The 17,852-nt window shown below is 43.0% G+C and overlaps 1 protein-coding gene across 1 annotated transcript in view; it reads left to right on the top strand.

Annotated features, from left to right (window-relative positions):
- LOC137345649 (dynein axonemal heavy chain 11-like) overlaps positions 1 to 17,852 on the top strand; it is a 622,812-nt gene that overhangs the window by 441,186 nt on the left and 163,774 nt on the right. Inside the window, exons 54-56 of the mRNA XM_068008891.1 lie at positions 326 to 559; positions 5,991 to 6,137; positions 17,541 to 17,654. Coding sequence (XP_067864992.1) covers positions 326 to 559; positions 5,991 to 6,137; positions 17,541 to 17,654 — 495 coding nt within the window. The remainder of the gene's footprint in view (positions 1 to 325; positions 560 to 5,990; positions 6,138 to 17,540; positions 17,655 to 17,852) is intronic.

The following is a 17,852-nucleotide window of genomic DNA, read 5'->3' as shown; positions in this document are numbered from 1 at the left end:
TAGAAATTACAATATTACCCACAGTTGTTCTCAAATATCCCTCATATAGCAAGATGGTATGATATAAAAAAAAATTAAGATCACACATTGGTTTAGAACACAATTTCTTCCTGTCGCGATATTGCAATCTTATAAGGTTTAAACTGTTCCGGTACCTACCTCTTAGTCATTGTTGAATAGTTAAGTCAGTGCTTTCAGTGATAAATGAAGTAATTACTGATTAAAAGTCCAATGTCAGGATTTAAAGTACATGTTACTGAGAGCAATTCAAGACATTTATTTTGTAGTTTGATTGAAATACCCTCTCTTCTTGACTGTTTTGAAGCCAAATTTACAAGATTCCATCAGTCTATTCATGGCTTACATTCACACCAGTGTAAATGAAATGAGTAAAAATTACTGCCAGAATGACAAGAGATACAATTACACAACTCCCAAGAGCTTCCTCGAGCAGATCACACTCTACAAAAACCTGCTGCATAAAAAACAGAAGGAATTAACACAGAGGATGGACCGCCTTATAAATGGTATCCAGAAACTAAAGACGACAGCGTCACAGGTAAACATGATTAATCATTCACTGGAATGTTGATGCATTTTTTTAATATAGAGGTCGTGGTCCACATTGGTACCAATGACATTGGTAAGAAGGGGGATGAGGTACTGAAGGCAGATTTTAGGGAGCTAGGAAGGAGATTAAAAAGCAGGACCTCAAAAGCAGTAATCTCAGGATTACTCCCAGTCCCACATGCAAGTGAGCATAGGAATAGGAGAATTGCGCTATTGAACATGTGGCTGGAGAACTGGTGTAGGAGGGAGGGCATCGGATTTCTGAGACATTGGGACCAGTTCTGGAGCAGGTGTGATCTGTACAAGATGGACCGGTTGCACCTTATTAGCAGGACTGGGTCGAATATCCTCTCAGGGAGATTTGCTAGTGCTGTTGGGGAGGGTTTAAACTAAATTTTCAGGGGGATGGGAAACTGCAAGGGAGCTCAGATTGGAGGGGAGCAAAACCGCTAACTTGTTTGGGGTGTGGAAACCAGGAACAAGTATTAGAGAGGAATACCAAGATGCACAATATACTGGGGGAGATAGATAGCACAAGAGTAGGGAATAGTACGTTATTAGGTGGGGTCAGAGTAAAGGAGGAAGCAAAGTCTGAATCAGGGTTAATGTGCATGTATGTGAATGCACGGAGTGTGGTTAATAAGATTGGTGAGGTACAGGTGCAGATTGCCATGTGGAAATATGATGGTGTGGCTATAACAGAGACCTGGCTCAAAGAAGGGCAGGACTGGGTGTTAAATATTCCTGGATACAAGGTATTCAGGAAAGATAGGAAAGGGAAAAAAGGGGGAGGAATGACGGTATTGATTAAGGAGAGCGTTGCAGTGTTGGAGAAAAAGAATGTCCCAGAGGGGTCGAGGACAGAATCAATTTGGCCAGAGTGAAGGAACAAAAAAGGTGCAGTTGGGAGGAACAAATTTGCAAGGAAATTACAGGGAGGCACAAAAATTAAAGGGCAGTTATAATGGGGGACTTCAATTATCCAAACATAGACTGGGATAATAGTATTCTAAAGGGCAGTGAGGGGCATGAGTTCCGAGAGTGTACTCAGGAAAATTTTCTACAACAGTATGTTGCTAGTTCAATGAGAAAGGAGGCACTGCTAGACCTGGTTCTTGGGAATGAGGTGGGCCAAGTGGATCAAGTATCAGTAGGAGAGCATTTAGGGGACAGTGATCATTGTATCATAAGGTTTAGGCCGACTGTGGAAAAGGACGTAGAGCAATCCAGGGTAAGAATAATTAACTGGGGGACGGCTAACTTCAATGGGGTAAGAATTGAACTGGGGTGAATACATTGGAGTCAAAAGCTGGCAGGAAAACTGGTAGATGAACAATGGGCTGCCTTCAAAGAAGAGATAGTTCGGGCACAGTCAAGGTATGTTCCCTCAAAGGGGAAAAGTAGGGCAAATAAATCCAGAGCTCCCTGGACAAAAGAGGTAGAGATTAAGATAAAGAAGAAAAAGTGTGCTTATGACAGATGCCAGGTAGAAAATGCTATTGAGAACCAAGCTAAATATAGAAGGTTCAGAACGGAAGTGAAAAAGCAAATAAGAGAAGCAAAGAGAGTGCATGAAAAGAGACTAGCAGCTAGCATTAAAGGAAATCCCAAAGTTTTCTATAGGCATATAAATAGTAAAAGTGTGGTAAAAGGAGGAGTGGGGCCGTTTGCGAGCAGAAAGGGGATTTACACATGGAGGCAGAGGACATAGCTGAGGTATTAAATGAATACTTTGCACCTGTCTTCACCAAGGAAGAAGATGCAACCCAGGTAATGTTGACAGAGGAGGTATGTCAGACACTCGAGGCATTTAAATTGATAAAGAAGAAGTATTAGATAGGCTGTCTGTACTTAAAGTGGATAAAGCACCAGGGCCAAATGAGATTCATCCAAGGATACTGAGGGAAGTGAGGGTGTAAATTGCAGAGGCACTGGCCATAATTTTTCAGTCTTCCTTAGACTTGGGGGTGGTGCCAGAGGACTGGAGAACTGCAGATGTTACACCCTTGTTCAAAAAAGGGTGTAAAGGTAAACCCAGCAACTGCAGGACAATCAGTTTAACTTAGGTGGTGGGAAAACTTCGAGAAAAAATAATTCAGGACAAAATCAGTAGTCACATGGACAATTGCGAGTTAATTAAGGAAAGCCAGCATGGATTTCTTAAGGGAAAATCATGTTTAACTAACTTGCTGGACGTTTTTGAGGAGGTAACAGAGAGGCTTGATGTGGGCAATGCTCTTGATGTGGTGTACGTGGACTTTCAAAAGGTGTTTGATACAGTGCCACACAACAAACTTATGAGCAAACTTGCAGCTCATGGAATAAAAGGGACAGTAGCAACATGGATAAGAAATTGGCTGAGTGACAGGAAACAAAGAGTAGTGGTTAATGGACGTTTTTTGGGCTGGAGGAAGTTTGTAGTGGAGTTCCCTAGGGATCAGTGTTGGGATCCTTGTTTTTCCTGATATATATTAATGATCTAGACCTTGGTGTACAGGGCACAATTTCAAAGTTCGCAGATGATACGAAACTTGGAAGCATTGTGAATTATGAGGAGGTCAGTGTAGAACTTCAAAAGGACATAGGCAAGTTGGTGGAATGGGCAGACAGATGGCAGATGACGTTCAATGCAGAGAAATGTGAAGTGATTCATTTTGGTATGAAGAACATGGAGAGACAATCTAGAATAAAGGGTACAATTCTAAAGGGGGTGCAGGAGCAGAGAGACCTAGGTGTATATGTGCATAAGTCATTGAAGGTGGCAGGACTGGTTGAGAGAGTGGTCAATAAAGCATACTGTATCCTGGGTTTTATTAATAGGGGCATAGAGTACAAGAGCGAGTTATGTTGAACTTGTATAAGACACTAGATCGTCCTCAGTTGGAGTATTGTGTCCAATTCTGGGTGCCGCACCTGAGGAAAGATGTGAGGGCATTGGAAAGAGTACAGAAAAGATTCATGAGAATGGTTCCAGGGATGAGGAATTTCAGTTATGAAGATAGATTGGAGAAGTTAGGACTGTTTTCCTTGGAGAAGAGAAGGCTAAGAGGTGATTTAAAAGAGAAATTCAAGATCATGAGGGGTCTAGACAGAGTAGATAGACTGTTTCCACTCGTCATAGAAAGATACAGCAGTGAAACAGGCCCTTCGGTCCACTGAGTCTGTGCCGACCAACAACCACCCATTTATACTAATCTTACATTAATCCCATATTCCCTGCCACATCCCCACCATTCTCCTACCACCTACCTATACTAGGGGCAATTTAAAATGGCCAATTTACCTATCAGCCTGCAAGTCTTTGGCTGTGGGAGGAAACCGGAGCAACCGGTGGAAACCCACGCGGTCACAGGGAGAACTTGCAAACTCCACACAGGCAGTACCCAGAACTGAACCCAGGTCGCTGGAGCTGTGAGGCTGCAGTGCTAACCACTACACCACTGTGCCGCCCCTCGTGAAAGGGTTGAGAATGAGAGGGCACAGATTTAAAGTGTTTGGTAAGAGAAGCAAAAGTGACATGAGGAAAAACTTTTTCATGCAACGAGTGATTAAGGTCTGGAATGCGCACCTGAGATAGTGGTGGAGGCAGGTTCAATTGAAGCATTCAAAAGGGAATTAGACAGTTATTTGAAAAGGAAGAATTTGCAGGGTTATGGTGAGAAGGCAGGGGAACGGTTTGCACAATGTTCACCATTCGCGACTCCTCAGATACTGAAGCATTCCGTGTAGAAATGCAGCAAGACCTGGACAATGTCCAGGCTTGGGCTGATAAGTGGCAAGTAACATTTGTGCCACACAAGTGTCAGGCAATGACCATCTCCAACAAGAGAGAATCTAACCATCTTCCCTTGACATTCAATGGCATTACCATTGCTGAATCCCCCACTATCAATATCGTAGGGGCTACCATTGACCAGAAACTGAACTGGGGTAGCCATATAAATACTGTGGCTACAAGAGCAGGTCAGAAGCTAGGAATCCTGTGGTGAGTAACTCACCTCCTGACTCCCCAAAGCCTGTCCACCATCTGCAAGGCACAAGTCAGGAGTGTGATGGAATACTGTCCACTTGCCTGGATGGGTGCAGCTCCAACAACACTCAAGAAGCTTGACACCCTCCAGACAAAGCAGCCCGCTTGATTGGCACCACACCCACAAACATTCACTCCCTCCACCACTGATGCACAGTGGCAGCAGTGTGTACCATCTACAAAATGCACTGCAGTAATGCACCAAGGCTCCTTAGACAGCACCTTCCAAACCCGCGACCTCTACCAACTAGGAGGACAAGGGCAGCAAATGCATGGGAACACCACTACCTGCAAGTTTCCCTCCAAGTCACACACCATCCTGACCTGGATGACTATTGCCGTTCCTTTACTGTCGCTGGGTCAAAATCCTGGAACTCCTTTCCTAACAGCACTGTGGGTGTACCTACCTCACATGGACTGCAGTGGTTTAAGAAGGCAGCTCACCACCACCTTCTCAAGGGCAATTAGGGATGGGCAATAAATGCTAGCCTGGCCAGCCTGTTCACATCCCATGAATGAATGAATTTTCAAAAAATTGAATTGAGGGAGTTGCCCTTTCAGAGAGCTGGTGCGCACACGATGGGCCAAATGGCCTCCTGTGCTGTAACGATTCTATAGGTGACATATTAACAGGATGAACCTGGAAATAATTGTAACAAGGACAAATGTCTCATGGTATGCAGGGAGACTTACAAAAATCATACAGTGATACCAATAGGCAAGTTATAGTTTTCTCATAACGTAGTACATGCTACAGCAATTTGATTCAGAGCCTTAATTAAAAAGAAAAGCCTCATTTATTTAGCAGTAGAAGAAACACATGCAGATTAGGCTAAATTGGTAAGCTTTATGCCAAAAAACCTGGCTCTGTCTCCCACATGCAACTCTACATTCTAGGCATCCCTACACAGCTCACTGGCAAATCGGAGAACAGTTAATAATATAGTAATATATCTGGAGTCTCCCACACTTTTGCTTGTCATGTATACTTCCTGGTGTCACGCATTTGTCTACACCTTTTTTCTGTAGCAGTTTGTTGGTTGGCTCAAAATAGAACTGCTATGAAGCAGAATTGAGCAGGTAAAAATCAAACATCAGTAAAGAGGTCGGAAAACAGCCAATACGAATCTGCCCAGTACTTAGGAAAACAAAGAATTCTGAATTATTCTTATGTCGCATTTTATCATACATCTCAGAAATATCTCAAAGTGCATGCCATGAAATGAATTATTTTTTGAAGCATCGTGATTTCTGTTGACAAATAAATTGTACTTCGCTACGTGTATATCTGAATGCTCTGACTATAATTTTGAATAAAACATTCCAGTTTTGGAAAGCAAGATACATACTTGTTCACGTATTTATTTGACACAGTTCTTCTTTTGGTTAGGTGGAAGATCTGAAAAGCAAGCTTGCATCTCAGGAGGTTGAATTGGAATTCCGAAATCAAGATGCTGAAGCTCTAATAACTAAGATAGGATTTCAGACAGAAAAAGTGAGCCATGAGAAGGCAGTTGTTGATGCAGAAGAGCAAAGGGTCTGTATTTATATGGATTTTTTTCCAATTCTCTCCTATCTTCGAAAGACACTGACCCTGAAATTTTGACCTTAGCTTGCTTAATTAGTCAAATGTTAAATTGAAAAATGGAATAGTTCTACTCAATTGCCATAATTTTACATAAATCCCCCGAAACAAACAGGCCCTTTTTAATCAAGGTTCAACATTCAGCTTGTTTCTGCTTGTGAGATCTGATGCCTAGGTTTTTACTCTGGGTGGTAGAGTTTACTGTTGTTTTATTCTTAACTTGATGGTAATAATAACTGCTGTCACTGCTGGTAATGAATTACTGGCAAAGGGACTGGGTAAGGCAATTACCATGAAAATAACAAACTCATCCCTATTTTTCCTATTGTCACAGGTTCATCTGTAAAGGTTAGATTTTGGTATGGGGTGCAAATGAGTGGGCAGGACGATTTGCCAATGCTATGCTGATGAATTTATAGGCCTATGGCCTGAGACCTGGTTGATTAATATTTCCTTTGCCATTTGGAAGATAAATAAAGTCTATACTCTGTCCATTTGATGATGTGAACAGTGTTTCTGTCATATATGTGGACTTGGCAAAGCCAGGTGGTATGTATGTGAAATGTGAATAATGATCAGTGGGATGGAAGTTTTTTTATTAGAGGGTAAATGGACAAGTTCAGATGATCTGGGTGGGAAATGGGGATTCAGGGGGAAGAGGTAATTTAAGAGAAGTGCTGGTTAATGATTTGATGTTGTACAGATCTAGCTGTAGGCTAATGTTGCAGGCCATTACAGAGAGATGGCTGCAGGATGACATAGATTGGGACCTGAATGCTGAAGGTTGCATGACATTTAGGAAGGACAGGAAGCTAGGAAAAGGTGGAGGACTGGCTCTGTAAATTGATCATGGTATTAGCACAATAGAGAGGGATGACCTAAGTTCAGGAAAGCAGGATGTAGAAGCAGTTTCGGTCGAGATGAGAAATGATAAAGGCAAGAAGTCACTTGTGGGAGTGGTGTACAGACCCCCTAACAGTAACCACATGGTAGGATGGAGTATAAAGGAAGAAATAATAGGAGCTTGTCAGAAAGGTCGGTAATAATCATGGGGGATTTTAATCGACATATAGACTGGAAAAATCTTACCGGCGAAGGTCGCCTAGATGAGGAATTCATAGAATGTTTTCAGGATAGTTTCTTATAACAGCACATCCTGGAGCCAACCAGAGAGCAGGCTATACTAGACCTGGTATTGTGCAAGGAGATAGGATAAAGTAATGACCTCATAGTGAAGACGCCCCTAGGGAGAAGTGACCATAATATGAATTAATTTTCCATTCAGTTTGAGGGAGAGAAGAGTGGATGTAAGCCTAGTATTTTAAACATAAATAAGGTCAATTATGAGGGCATGAAAGCAGAGCTAGCTAAAGTGAGCTGTCAAATTTGATTAAGGGGTAGGTCAATAGAGATGCAGTGGCAGACATTTAAGGGGATATTTCAGAATACACAATAGATACATTCCAATGAGAGAAAAATTCCCCACCATCCGTGCTTAACTAAAAAAGTTAAAGATTGCATCAAACTTAAAGAAAAACCATATAATTGCGCAAAGATGGGTGGCAGGTCAGAAGATTAGACAGAATATAAAAAACAGCAAAGAATGACAAAGATTAATAAGGAGGGAAAAATTAGAGTACAAGAGAAAACTAGCTAGAAATATAAAAACAGACAGTAAGAATTTCTATAGATATTTAAAAGAGAAAAGTGAACAAAGTGAGCGTTGGTCCTACAGAAAGTTACTCTGGGGAATTAATAATAGAAAATAAGGAGATGACAGATGAATTGAACAAGTATTTTGCATCGGCCTTCACCATTGAGCATACAAGTAACATTCCAGAAATAGCTGTAAATCAGGAAATGGAAGGGAGGAAGGAACTCAAGAAAATTACGATCACCAACAAAGTGACACTGAGTAAATTGTTGGAACTGTAGTTTGTCAAGTCGTCGGGTCCTAATGGACTTCATCCTAGGCTCTTAAAAGAAGTGGCTGGTGAGATAATTAATACATTGGGTTTTAATTTTCCAAAGTTCCCTCGATTCGGGGAAGGTTCCATTAGATTGGAAAATAGCAAATATAACTCCTTTATTCAAAAAGGGAGGGAGACCGAAAGCAGGAAACTGCAGACCAGTTAGCTTAACATCTGTCATCGGGAAAAATGTTAGAAGCTATTATTAAAGCTGTTATAGCAGGGCACTTGGAAAAATTCAAGGTAATCAGGCAGAGTCAGCGAAAGGGAAATCAGAAGTAACATTTGCTGTGGATAAAGGGGAACCAGTGGATGTACTGTATTTCGATTTCCAGAAGGCATTTGATAAGATGCCACATCAAAGGTTATTTGCGGCAAATAAAAGCTCATGGTGTAGGGAGTAACATATTGACATGGATAGAAGATTGGCTAGCTAACAGGAAACAGAGAGTAGGTATAAATTAGTCATTTTCTGCTTGGCAAGATGTAACGAGTGTGCTACAGGGATCAGTGCTGGGGCCTCAACTTTTTACACTTTATATAAATGACTTAGTTGAAGGGACAGAAATGGTTTCTAAGTTTGCTGATGACACAAAGATAGGTAGGAAAGTAAGTTGTGAAGAGGACATAAGGAGGCTACAACGGGATATAGATAGGTTAAGTGAGTGGGCAAAGATTTGGCAAATGGAGTATAATGTGGGAAAATGTGAAATTGTCCATTTTGGCAAGAAGAATAAAAAAGAAGCATATTATCTAAATGGTGAGAGATTGCAGAGCTCTGAGATGCAGAGGGATCTGAGTGTCCTAGTGTATGCATCGCAAAAGCTTAGTATGCAGGTACAGCACGTAATTAGGAAAGCTAATAGAATGTTATTGCTTATTGCGAGGGGAATTGAGTCCAAAAGTAGGGAGGTTATACAGGGCATTGGTGAGACCACATCTGGAGTACTGTGTACAGTATTGGTCTCCTTATTTAAGGAAGGATGTAAATGCTTTGGAAGAAGTTGAGAGAAGGTTTACTTGACCAATTTCTGGGATGGGCAGGTTGTCTTATGAGGAAAGGTTGGACAGGCTAGGCTGCAGTTCAGAAGAGTAAGAAGAAACTTGATTGAAACATGTAAGATCCTGAGAGGTCTTGACAGGGTTGATGTGAAAAAGATGTTTCCTCTTGTGGGGGAATCTAGAACCAGGGGACATTGTTTAAAAATAAGGGGTCACCCATTTAAGACAGAGATGAGGAGAATGTCTTTCTCTGAGAGGGTCGTGAGTATTTGGAACTCTCTTCCTCAAAAGGTGGTGGAAGGAGAGTCTTTGAATATTATTAAGGCAGAGGTAGATGGATTCTTGATAAGCAAGGGGGTGAAAGGTTATCGGGGGCGGCCGGAATGTAGAGTTGAGGTTACAATCAGATCAGCCATGATCTTCTTGAATGACGGAGCAGGCTCCGGGGCCGAGTGGCCTACTCCTGCTCCTAAATCATATGGTCATATGTTCGTACCTGCCATTGCTGCTGCACCCTTTGCTTCATCATCTTCATCCAGGTGGATGGTCCTCTTCATCTGTTGCCAATAGTAGCTCTCTCAGTTACTGAGCCAAGTTCTGCAATAGACAACATATCAACATTGTCCTGGAGACAGAATCCTTCGGATTTTAGCAAGCAACAAAATTGTTGTTCCAGCACCCCTATGGTCTGCTTGATGACTGCTCAGGTTAAGCTATAACTGCATGAGTCTGTGGGTTACTGTGCAGGGTCATCAGCCATATCTGCAGAAGATATCCCTTGTCTCCAAGCATCCAGGCTGTGATATGTTGCCCCTTGTCAAAGAAAGGGGAATGCTTTGGATTTAGGCATGGAAGTTGCCTGGAAAGCAGGCACAGATCTATATGAACTGTTGCCAGTGATCACAGAGCAACTGGACTTTACGGGATTGAAACTTTGCAGTACATGAAGGGGTCAGACTTATAAGCAGAATGGTCACGTGTGCAGTTAATGCAAATCTGAACTTTTGGAAACCCTGCATGGCTGCATACTCCATCGGCCATTGCATTTGGCTCCTGGAGTCCTTAACGAATCCAATGAAATCATTAGCCCTAGAAAAATGGTGCTTGTGACATGCTTTATGAAGGAGCCTGATTGATGTTACATATTACTCATGTTGCCTGAATGGTCCTATGCATAGAAATTCAGGGCTGTGATCACCTTAATTGCCACAGGCAAAGTAGTAACAAAGTAGTAGTGGGCTGCGAATACCTCCTGTAGCATATTGCAATGGCATCTTATGAGAATCTGTCTCTTTCTGCGCTGCTCTTCATGGAGGGTCAGGTAGTTTAGTCTGGGCCTGTAGTCACCATGAGCAGCTTAAGTCCCCAAGGAAGCAGTCTGCATCCTTCTTGGACTTCCTTGCAGGGCCAAGTTCTGGTACCTGAAGCTTGTGTTCTAACTGCATGTTGCAGTAGAGCAATCATCTGTCTATGCTATATTGGCCAAAAATGGTTTGAAAAAACACAATTTCATGCAGGAAATGCTGCCAGAAAACTTCCTTCTACTCTCCAGATATCAGTGATCTAACTATTTACAAGTGAGTGCCCCTTTAAATGGCACAGGAAATGTCCATTCCCAATCTGTTCCACCTAGTATTACTGGACACATCCAACATTGAGCGATCACCATGCCAAAGTGCATGAAAATAGCATTCCAGTCCTATTGACATCATAGGACCCCTATTTACATGCATGTATGAGGCTGCCACTCATTTCAGGCAGGGATTCTGGCTGCCAGTGTTTGATTTAGATAGGTAAGAGTGGAACCTAAACTAAGGCAGTCCCACTCAGCTGAACAATGGAGGCGAGGCGTTGTTGGAGGATGGTGTAGTAGTGTCCTCCATAGACAGTGCATTTCTTGGGGTGGGAATAAAATTCAGGGCTGTGGGAGCAGCTGAAAGAGTCAAGGTGGTCATTATATATCTGTAATCATGTCACTTAATGCAGTGTTCAGGCTGGTGCTTCTTCGGGGACCCAGCCACAAATTTAAAGAGTCTTCAGTTGAAATGTTATTGCTATCTGGCAAAGGAGGAGCTTTTAGGCTCCAGGGTAAAGAGGCCCATGAAGGATAAAATCTAGAAGAAATCCTTGGCAGTGAATACCACCTAGCACCCATTAAGGATTGCCTTCTGAAATCTCAGTTACATTCCATATGTTGGCATGCAGAATGCCTTCACATACTTTGCTTTTTTCTTAAACGGTAGCTCACAACCAACCACAAGGAAGCACCTCAATCCCAAAGGTGGCTAATGCAAATCATCAATCAACTATCAGAGAACCTTATGCTACAGATGAGGATGACAGGCCCATAACAGTAGACACCAAGACCATCAGTGGTGACCTAAAACAATACGAAGGTCATCAGATTTGTTGTCAGTGAGATGTTTCACTGACATATAGAATGATTTGGGGAAGATGAGGGAATGCCTGTGTGAACGAGTGGCAGAATTATTTGGGAAAAGGTGAGGGAATGCCAATGTAGCAGAATGATTTCCAAATGGGAGTCTTGGTAGTTCTGTAGGCGAGTTACATGTCGGTGATCAGCTGAGTTGAGTTTGTTGCCATAAGGGCATCATACTAGTAGGAGATATTTGATGGTGGGTACAGGTTATAGTTAGCTGAAGATCTCTTTTGAACTGTACCTGCAGCTGTCTGGCAGCTGGCACAACTCGGTTATTGCTTTGTGAGGAAGGTGAAACCTTCTGAAGCATTGTCGAGATTCACTGTGAAGTAAGCTGCTGCATTCTCACCCCACCCACCTGCTGCCATTTACATGTGGCGGGGAGTGGGGTGGGAAATGCAGTGGCTAAAGATGATCAGTGCCTGGCATATACCAAGTACAGACGAACATACAAACTAGGAGCAGGAGTAGGCTATTCGGCCCCTTGAGCCTGCTCTAATATTCTATAAGATCATGGCTGATCTGTTTGGGGACTCAGCTACACTTTCCTGCCTATCCCTGATGCCCTTTGACTCCCTTGTTTGTTAAGAATTTGTTTACCTCTGCCTTAAAAACATTCAATGACCCTTCCTGCACCACTCTCCAGGGAACAGCGTTCCACAGACTCACGACCCTCTGAGAGAAAAAATTTCTCCTCATCCGTGTCTTAAATGGCTGACCCCTTATTTTTAAACTGTGCCCCCTAGTTTTAGTCTCTCCCACAAGGGGAAACATCCTTTCAACATCCACCTTGTCAAGTCCCCTCAGGATCATATATGTTTCAATAAGATCACCTCTCGTCCTTCTAAACTCCAATGAATACCCTAACCTTTCCACATAAGATAACCCTCTGATCCCAGGAATCAGTCGAGTGAACTTTCTCTGAACTGCTCCCAACACAATGATTTCCTTTCTTAAGTAAGAGGAGCAAAACTATACACAATACTCTAGATGTGGTCTCACCAATGCCCTGTACAACTGCAGCAAAACATCTCTACTTTTATATTCCATTCCCCTTGCAATAAACGACAACATTGCATTTGCCTTCCTAATCACTTGCTGTACCTGCATAATAACCTTTTGTGTTTCGTGTACTAGGACACCCAGATCCCTCTGTATTTCAGAGTTCTGTAATCGCTCTCCATTTAAATAATATGTTGTTTTTCGATTTTTCCGACCACAGTGAACAAATTCCCACATTCCCACATTATACTCCATCTGCCAAATCTTTGCCCACTCACTTAACCTATCTATATTCCTTTGCAGACTCTTTATGTCCTCCTCACAACTTAATCTCCTATCTATCTTTGTGTCATCAGCAAATTTAGCAACCATACATTCTGTCCCTGCATCCATGTGTTACAACCAGGTGAGAAAGTGGTCTAGGCCTCCCCTCTCAGTCTTTTCCTGGTTTAGCCGTAACAGGGTTTAACTTTTAAAACACAGTATTTTTAGCTTCCCCTCGGTGAGTCCTTGCTCACTGCTTAACCTTAAAACTCTTAACTCTGCTAAAACTACTAAAAAATACATGACGCAACTACGATAGCGTGCATACGCGATAAACAGTCACACAAATAGTGACAGAGCAGGAGAAAGCATTAAAGGGGAAAGGTTTGAAGTAATAAATGGAGTTCAGGATTTTGGGTTGGATGTAAAGTCTTTGAAGTTAAGTCTTGCAGTTCTCGTTGGGGCCCAGTGCAAACTTTCAAATTTGTTTCACTGGTCTTCTGTCTTGAGGCTTAAGTTACTTCTGTGGGTCCCTGGAACTTTGCATGAGAGAGAGAGACAGACAGACAGCCAGCCAAAGGAATGCTGTCTTCTTGAAGTTCAATTGCAGTTTCTTCAAAAAACTGTTCTGTGAGCACAATTCAGTTAACTCCAGATTGGCCAGCAGGTTAGTCATGTGACTAGCTTTTTGCTTGAGACATCCTCGCCTACGAGGTTTGTGGATTCCTCACAGCTTACCAGACACTCTCAGTGGCGGGGTGGGGTGGGGGGTTCGCTGGAATGCTGGCTCTTACACATTCAATGACTCTCAATGTCTCTTGATCAGCACTATTGACAAAACCCATCTGGCTAATTGAATCCAGGAGTACTCCCACTGTCTCTCCATGCCACTGTCTTTTAGAATGAAAATGAGCAGTCATGTTTTCAGACACTGTTCTGTGGTCTTTTTATAACAAGTTATGTTCTTGGTCCAGTGAGCGTTCAAATAATGTTCCATATGATGAAATTAATATATTTCCATCTGACCGGTGTGGTTTCCGTCACACATGTCATTGATAGCGATTGTAAATGGTTGAGGCCCCAGCACTGATACCAGTGGCTCTCCACTAGTTACTGCTTGCCAACCTAAAAATGACTGATTTATGCTTACTCTCTTTCCTGTTAGCTAACCAATCCTGTATCCATGCTAATATGTTACCCCTACACCATGAGCTCTTATTTTGTTTAGTAACCTTTGATGTGGCATCTTATCAGATGCCTTCTGGAAATCCAAGTACACCACATCCACAGGTTCCCCTTTATCCCCGTTGCTTGTTACTCCCTCAAAGAACTCGAATAAATCAGTCAAACACTATTTCCCTTTCACAAAACCCTGTCGACTTTGCCTGATTGCACTGAGATTTTCTAAATGACCTGCTATAACCTCCTTAATAATGGATTCCAGTATTTTCCCTATGACAGATGTTAAACTAACTCGCCTGTAGTTTCCTGCTTTCTGTCTCCCTCCTTTCTTGAATAGTGGAGTTACATTCGCTATTTTCCAATCTGATGAGACCTTTCCAGAATCTAGGGAATTTTGGAAAATTAAAACCAATGCATCTACTATCTCAGCAGCCAATTCTTTTAAGACCATAGGACGAAGTCCATCAGGACCTGGGGACTTGTCAGCTTTTAGTTCTAATAATTTTCTCAGTACCGTTTCCGTGGTGATGGCAATTGTGTCAAGTTCCTCCCTCCCTTTCAACTCTTGATACACAATTATTTCTGGGATGTTATTTGTATCCTCTGATACAGTGAAGAGAGATGCAAAACATTTGTTCAGTTCCTTCACCATTTCCTTATTTTCCATTATTAACTCCTCAGACACACTCTTGAGAGGACCAACACTCATTTTACTTCCTCGTTTCCTTTTTAAATACCTGTCGAAACTCTTACTATCTGTTTTTATATTTCTAACTATCTTTCTCTTGAATTCCAATTTCTTTCTCATTATTCTTCTAGTCATTCTTTACTGTTTTTTATATTCTGTCCAATCTTCTGACCTGCCACTACTCTTTGCTGAATTGTGTGCTTTTTCTTTCAGTTTGATACTATCTTTAACTTCCTTAGTTAACCACGGATGGTGCGTCCTTCCCCTAGAGTCTTTCTTTCTCACTGGAATGTATCTTTGCTGAGTGTTATGAAATATGTCCTTAAATGTCTGCCACTGCATCTCTACTGACCTATCCCTTAACCTAATTTCCCAGTTTAATTTAGCCAACTCTGTCTTCAACCCCTCAAATTAACCTTATTTAAGTTTAAAACTCTAGTCTTAGATCCACTCTTCTCACCCTCAAACAGAATGCGAAATTCAATCATGTTGTGATTACTGCTACCGAGGGGCACTTTTACTATGAGGTCATTAATTGATCCTGTCTTGTTACACATTACCAGATCCAGAGTAGCCTGCTGTCTGGTTGGCTCTATAGCGTGCTGCTCTAAGAAACTGTCCTGAAAACACTCCATGAGCTCATCTTCCAGGCTATCTTTGCCAATCTGATTCATCCAATCTAACTGTAGATTAAAATCATCCATGATTATCACCAGACCTTTCTCACAATCCCCCATTATTTCTTCCTGTATACCCCGTCCTACAATGTGGTTACTCTTAGGGGGCCTATAAACTACTCCCGCAAGTGGCTTCCTATCTCTACTATTTCTTATCTCTACCCAAACTGATCCTACATCTTGATTTTTAGAACTAAGTAAACTCTGCTGTTTTGAAACAGGGACCTGGAGGTGGGTCTGAACACCCACCCCATCTTCCCCTCCCCTGTCAACATTCCGAAGGGATCGTTCCCTCCGCGACACCCTCGTCCACTCCTCGACACCCTCGTCCACTCCTCCATTACCCCCAACACCTCATCCCCTTCTCATGCAATCGCAGGAGGTGTAATACCTGCCCTTTTACCTCCTTTCTCCTCACTATCCAAGGCCCCAATCACTCCTTTCAGGTGAAGCGGCGATTTACTTGTACTTCTTTCATTTTAGAATACTGAATACGCTGCTCACAATGTGGTCTCCTCTACATTGGGGAGACCAAACGCAGATTGGGTGACTGCTTTGTGGAACACCTCTGCTCAGTCTGAAAGCATGACCCTAAGCTTCCGGTTGCTTGCCATTTCAACACCCCCCCCCCCTGCTGTCACGCCCACATATCTGTCCTGGGCTTGCTGCAATGTTCCAGTGAACATCAATGCAAGCTCGAGGAACAGCATCTCATTTACCGCTTAGGCACGCTACAGCCTGCCAGACTGAACATTGAGTTCAATAATTTGAGAGCATGACGGGCCCCCTTTTTATTTTTATTTTTTTCCTTTTCTATTCTTTATTTGTTTATTTTATTTTAGTTTGTTTCACCATTTTTTTGTACCATGTGCCTGCCCACTGTTCTTTTTCATGTTTGAGCTTTGGGCCAGGGCTGTTCATTTTTCTGTCAATTAACACCCTCTCTGCACTAACGCTTTGTCTTTCAGCACACCTTTAACATACTGTTTGCCTTTGCTCCCTGACCTTCTTGTCAGTTATTCTCTGTGACCCTGTCCTATCAACACCTTCCCTTTTGTTATCTCTTGCCCCAGCCTGCTTTATTTGCTTAAAACCTATTACATTTCTAACCTTTGCCAGTTCTGATGAAAGGTAACTGACCTGAAATGTTAACTCTGCTTCCTTCTCCACAGATGCTGCCCGACCTGCTGAGTATTTCCAGCATTTCTTGTTTTTATTTCAGATTTCCAGCATCTGCAGTATTTTGCTTTTACTCTATTTTACTCCGTTGGCTGCAGGTACAAACAAAACTGTGGGACCTAATGGAGGAAAATCCAGCTCTAAAGCCAGAATTTTAACCTCCCACGGCCCTCGGGATCAGGCTGGAGGCAGGGGGCTGACAAATAATTGAGTGGGAGGCACGGAGATGCTGTTCCCATTGCCCATCTGCCCCCACTGCCATTTTAGCAGCATTGGGGGAGGCTGAAAACAGCCTGCCCGCTCCCAGTCAATTCAGGCCCTTCAGTGGCCAATTAATTGCCACTTAAGGGCTTCCTCCTGGCAGCCTCCTTGCAGGGTCGGGGTTGGGGGACCCTCCTGATCAACCACCCTGTGCCCCACAGAGGGCACCCCTGCAGCAACACAAGCCACCCCCAATGGAGCACCTCCCCTCGCTGTCCTGAACGACCCCCACCCCCCCTCACTGGGGCCCAGCCAATTGTTCCCGGCGAGGCCCGAAACCCCACTTACCTTTATGTAGGCCGACTTGCATGGTCCTCCTCACGCTGGGTGCAGTCCCAGCAGTGACTACCATTCCTGTTGGTGCTGCTGGGACTGAGGAGCTGCTGGTCCACTGATTGGGCTGCAGCTGCTGGAGGTGGGAAATCCTACCTCAGAGGGTTGGAGGTCCCGCCCGAGGCCAATTAAGGGCCTGGGCCACACATAATTGCAGCGTGGCTTCCAGGCCTGGTGGAGGTGGGCTCGCCCCTGACTTTTAAGCCGGTGGGCGGGGCCTCCGCCACCACATATAATTCTAGCCCAAGTCTCAGTGAGTTCTAAAATGTACTCAAAAACTAAAATTTCCTTCCCTGCTGCTCTCCCTCATTGACATACAGGAATAAACATTACATATAACAACATTCCTCTTTGCAGGTAGCAGCAATACAGGCTGAAGTAGCTTTGAAGCAGAAAGAATGTGAAGACAACCTTATCAAAGCTGAACCTGCACTGGTGGCAGCTACTGCTGCTCTAAATACCCTAAACAAGGTAAGGTCACATCTGAACAGCATTGAAATAGTGCATTGTATTTTTTCAGTCTGAGGACATGTATTCAAAGAGTCGTAAAAGTTGCCCGATCCTCATTTGCTTTTTATGTGTATCATTACTACAGTGTTTGGACTTGCAGTTCCTGGGCTTTGAGTGGATAAGTGCTTTAGCATTGCAGTAGGGGTAGGTGGCCCAAAA

The sequence above is a fragment of the Heterodontus francisci genome, chromosome 2 (genome assembly GCF_036365525.1).
Source record: "Heterodontus francisci isolate sHetFra1 chromosome 2, sHetFra1.hap1, whole genome shotgun sequence".
NCBI lineage: Eukaryota > Metazoa > Chordata > Chondrichthyes > Heterodontiformes > Heterodontidae > Heterodontus > Heterodontus francisci.
The sequence above is the reverse complement of the archived record's forward strand: the minus strand, read 5'-3'. Positions and strand labels throughout refer to the sequence as shown.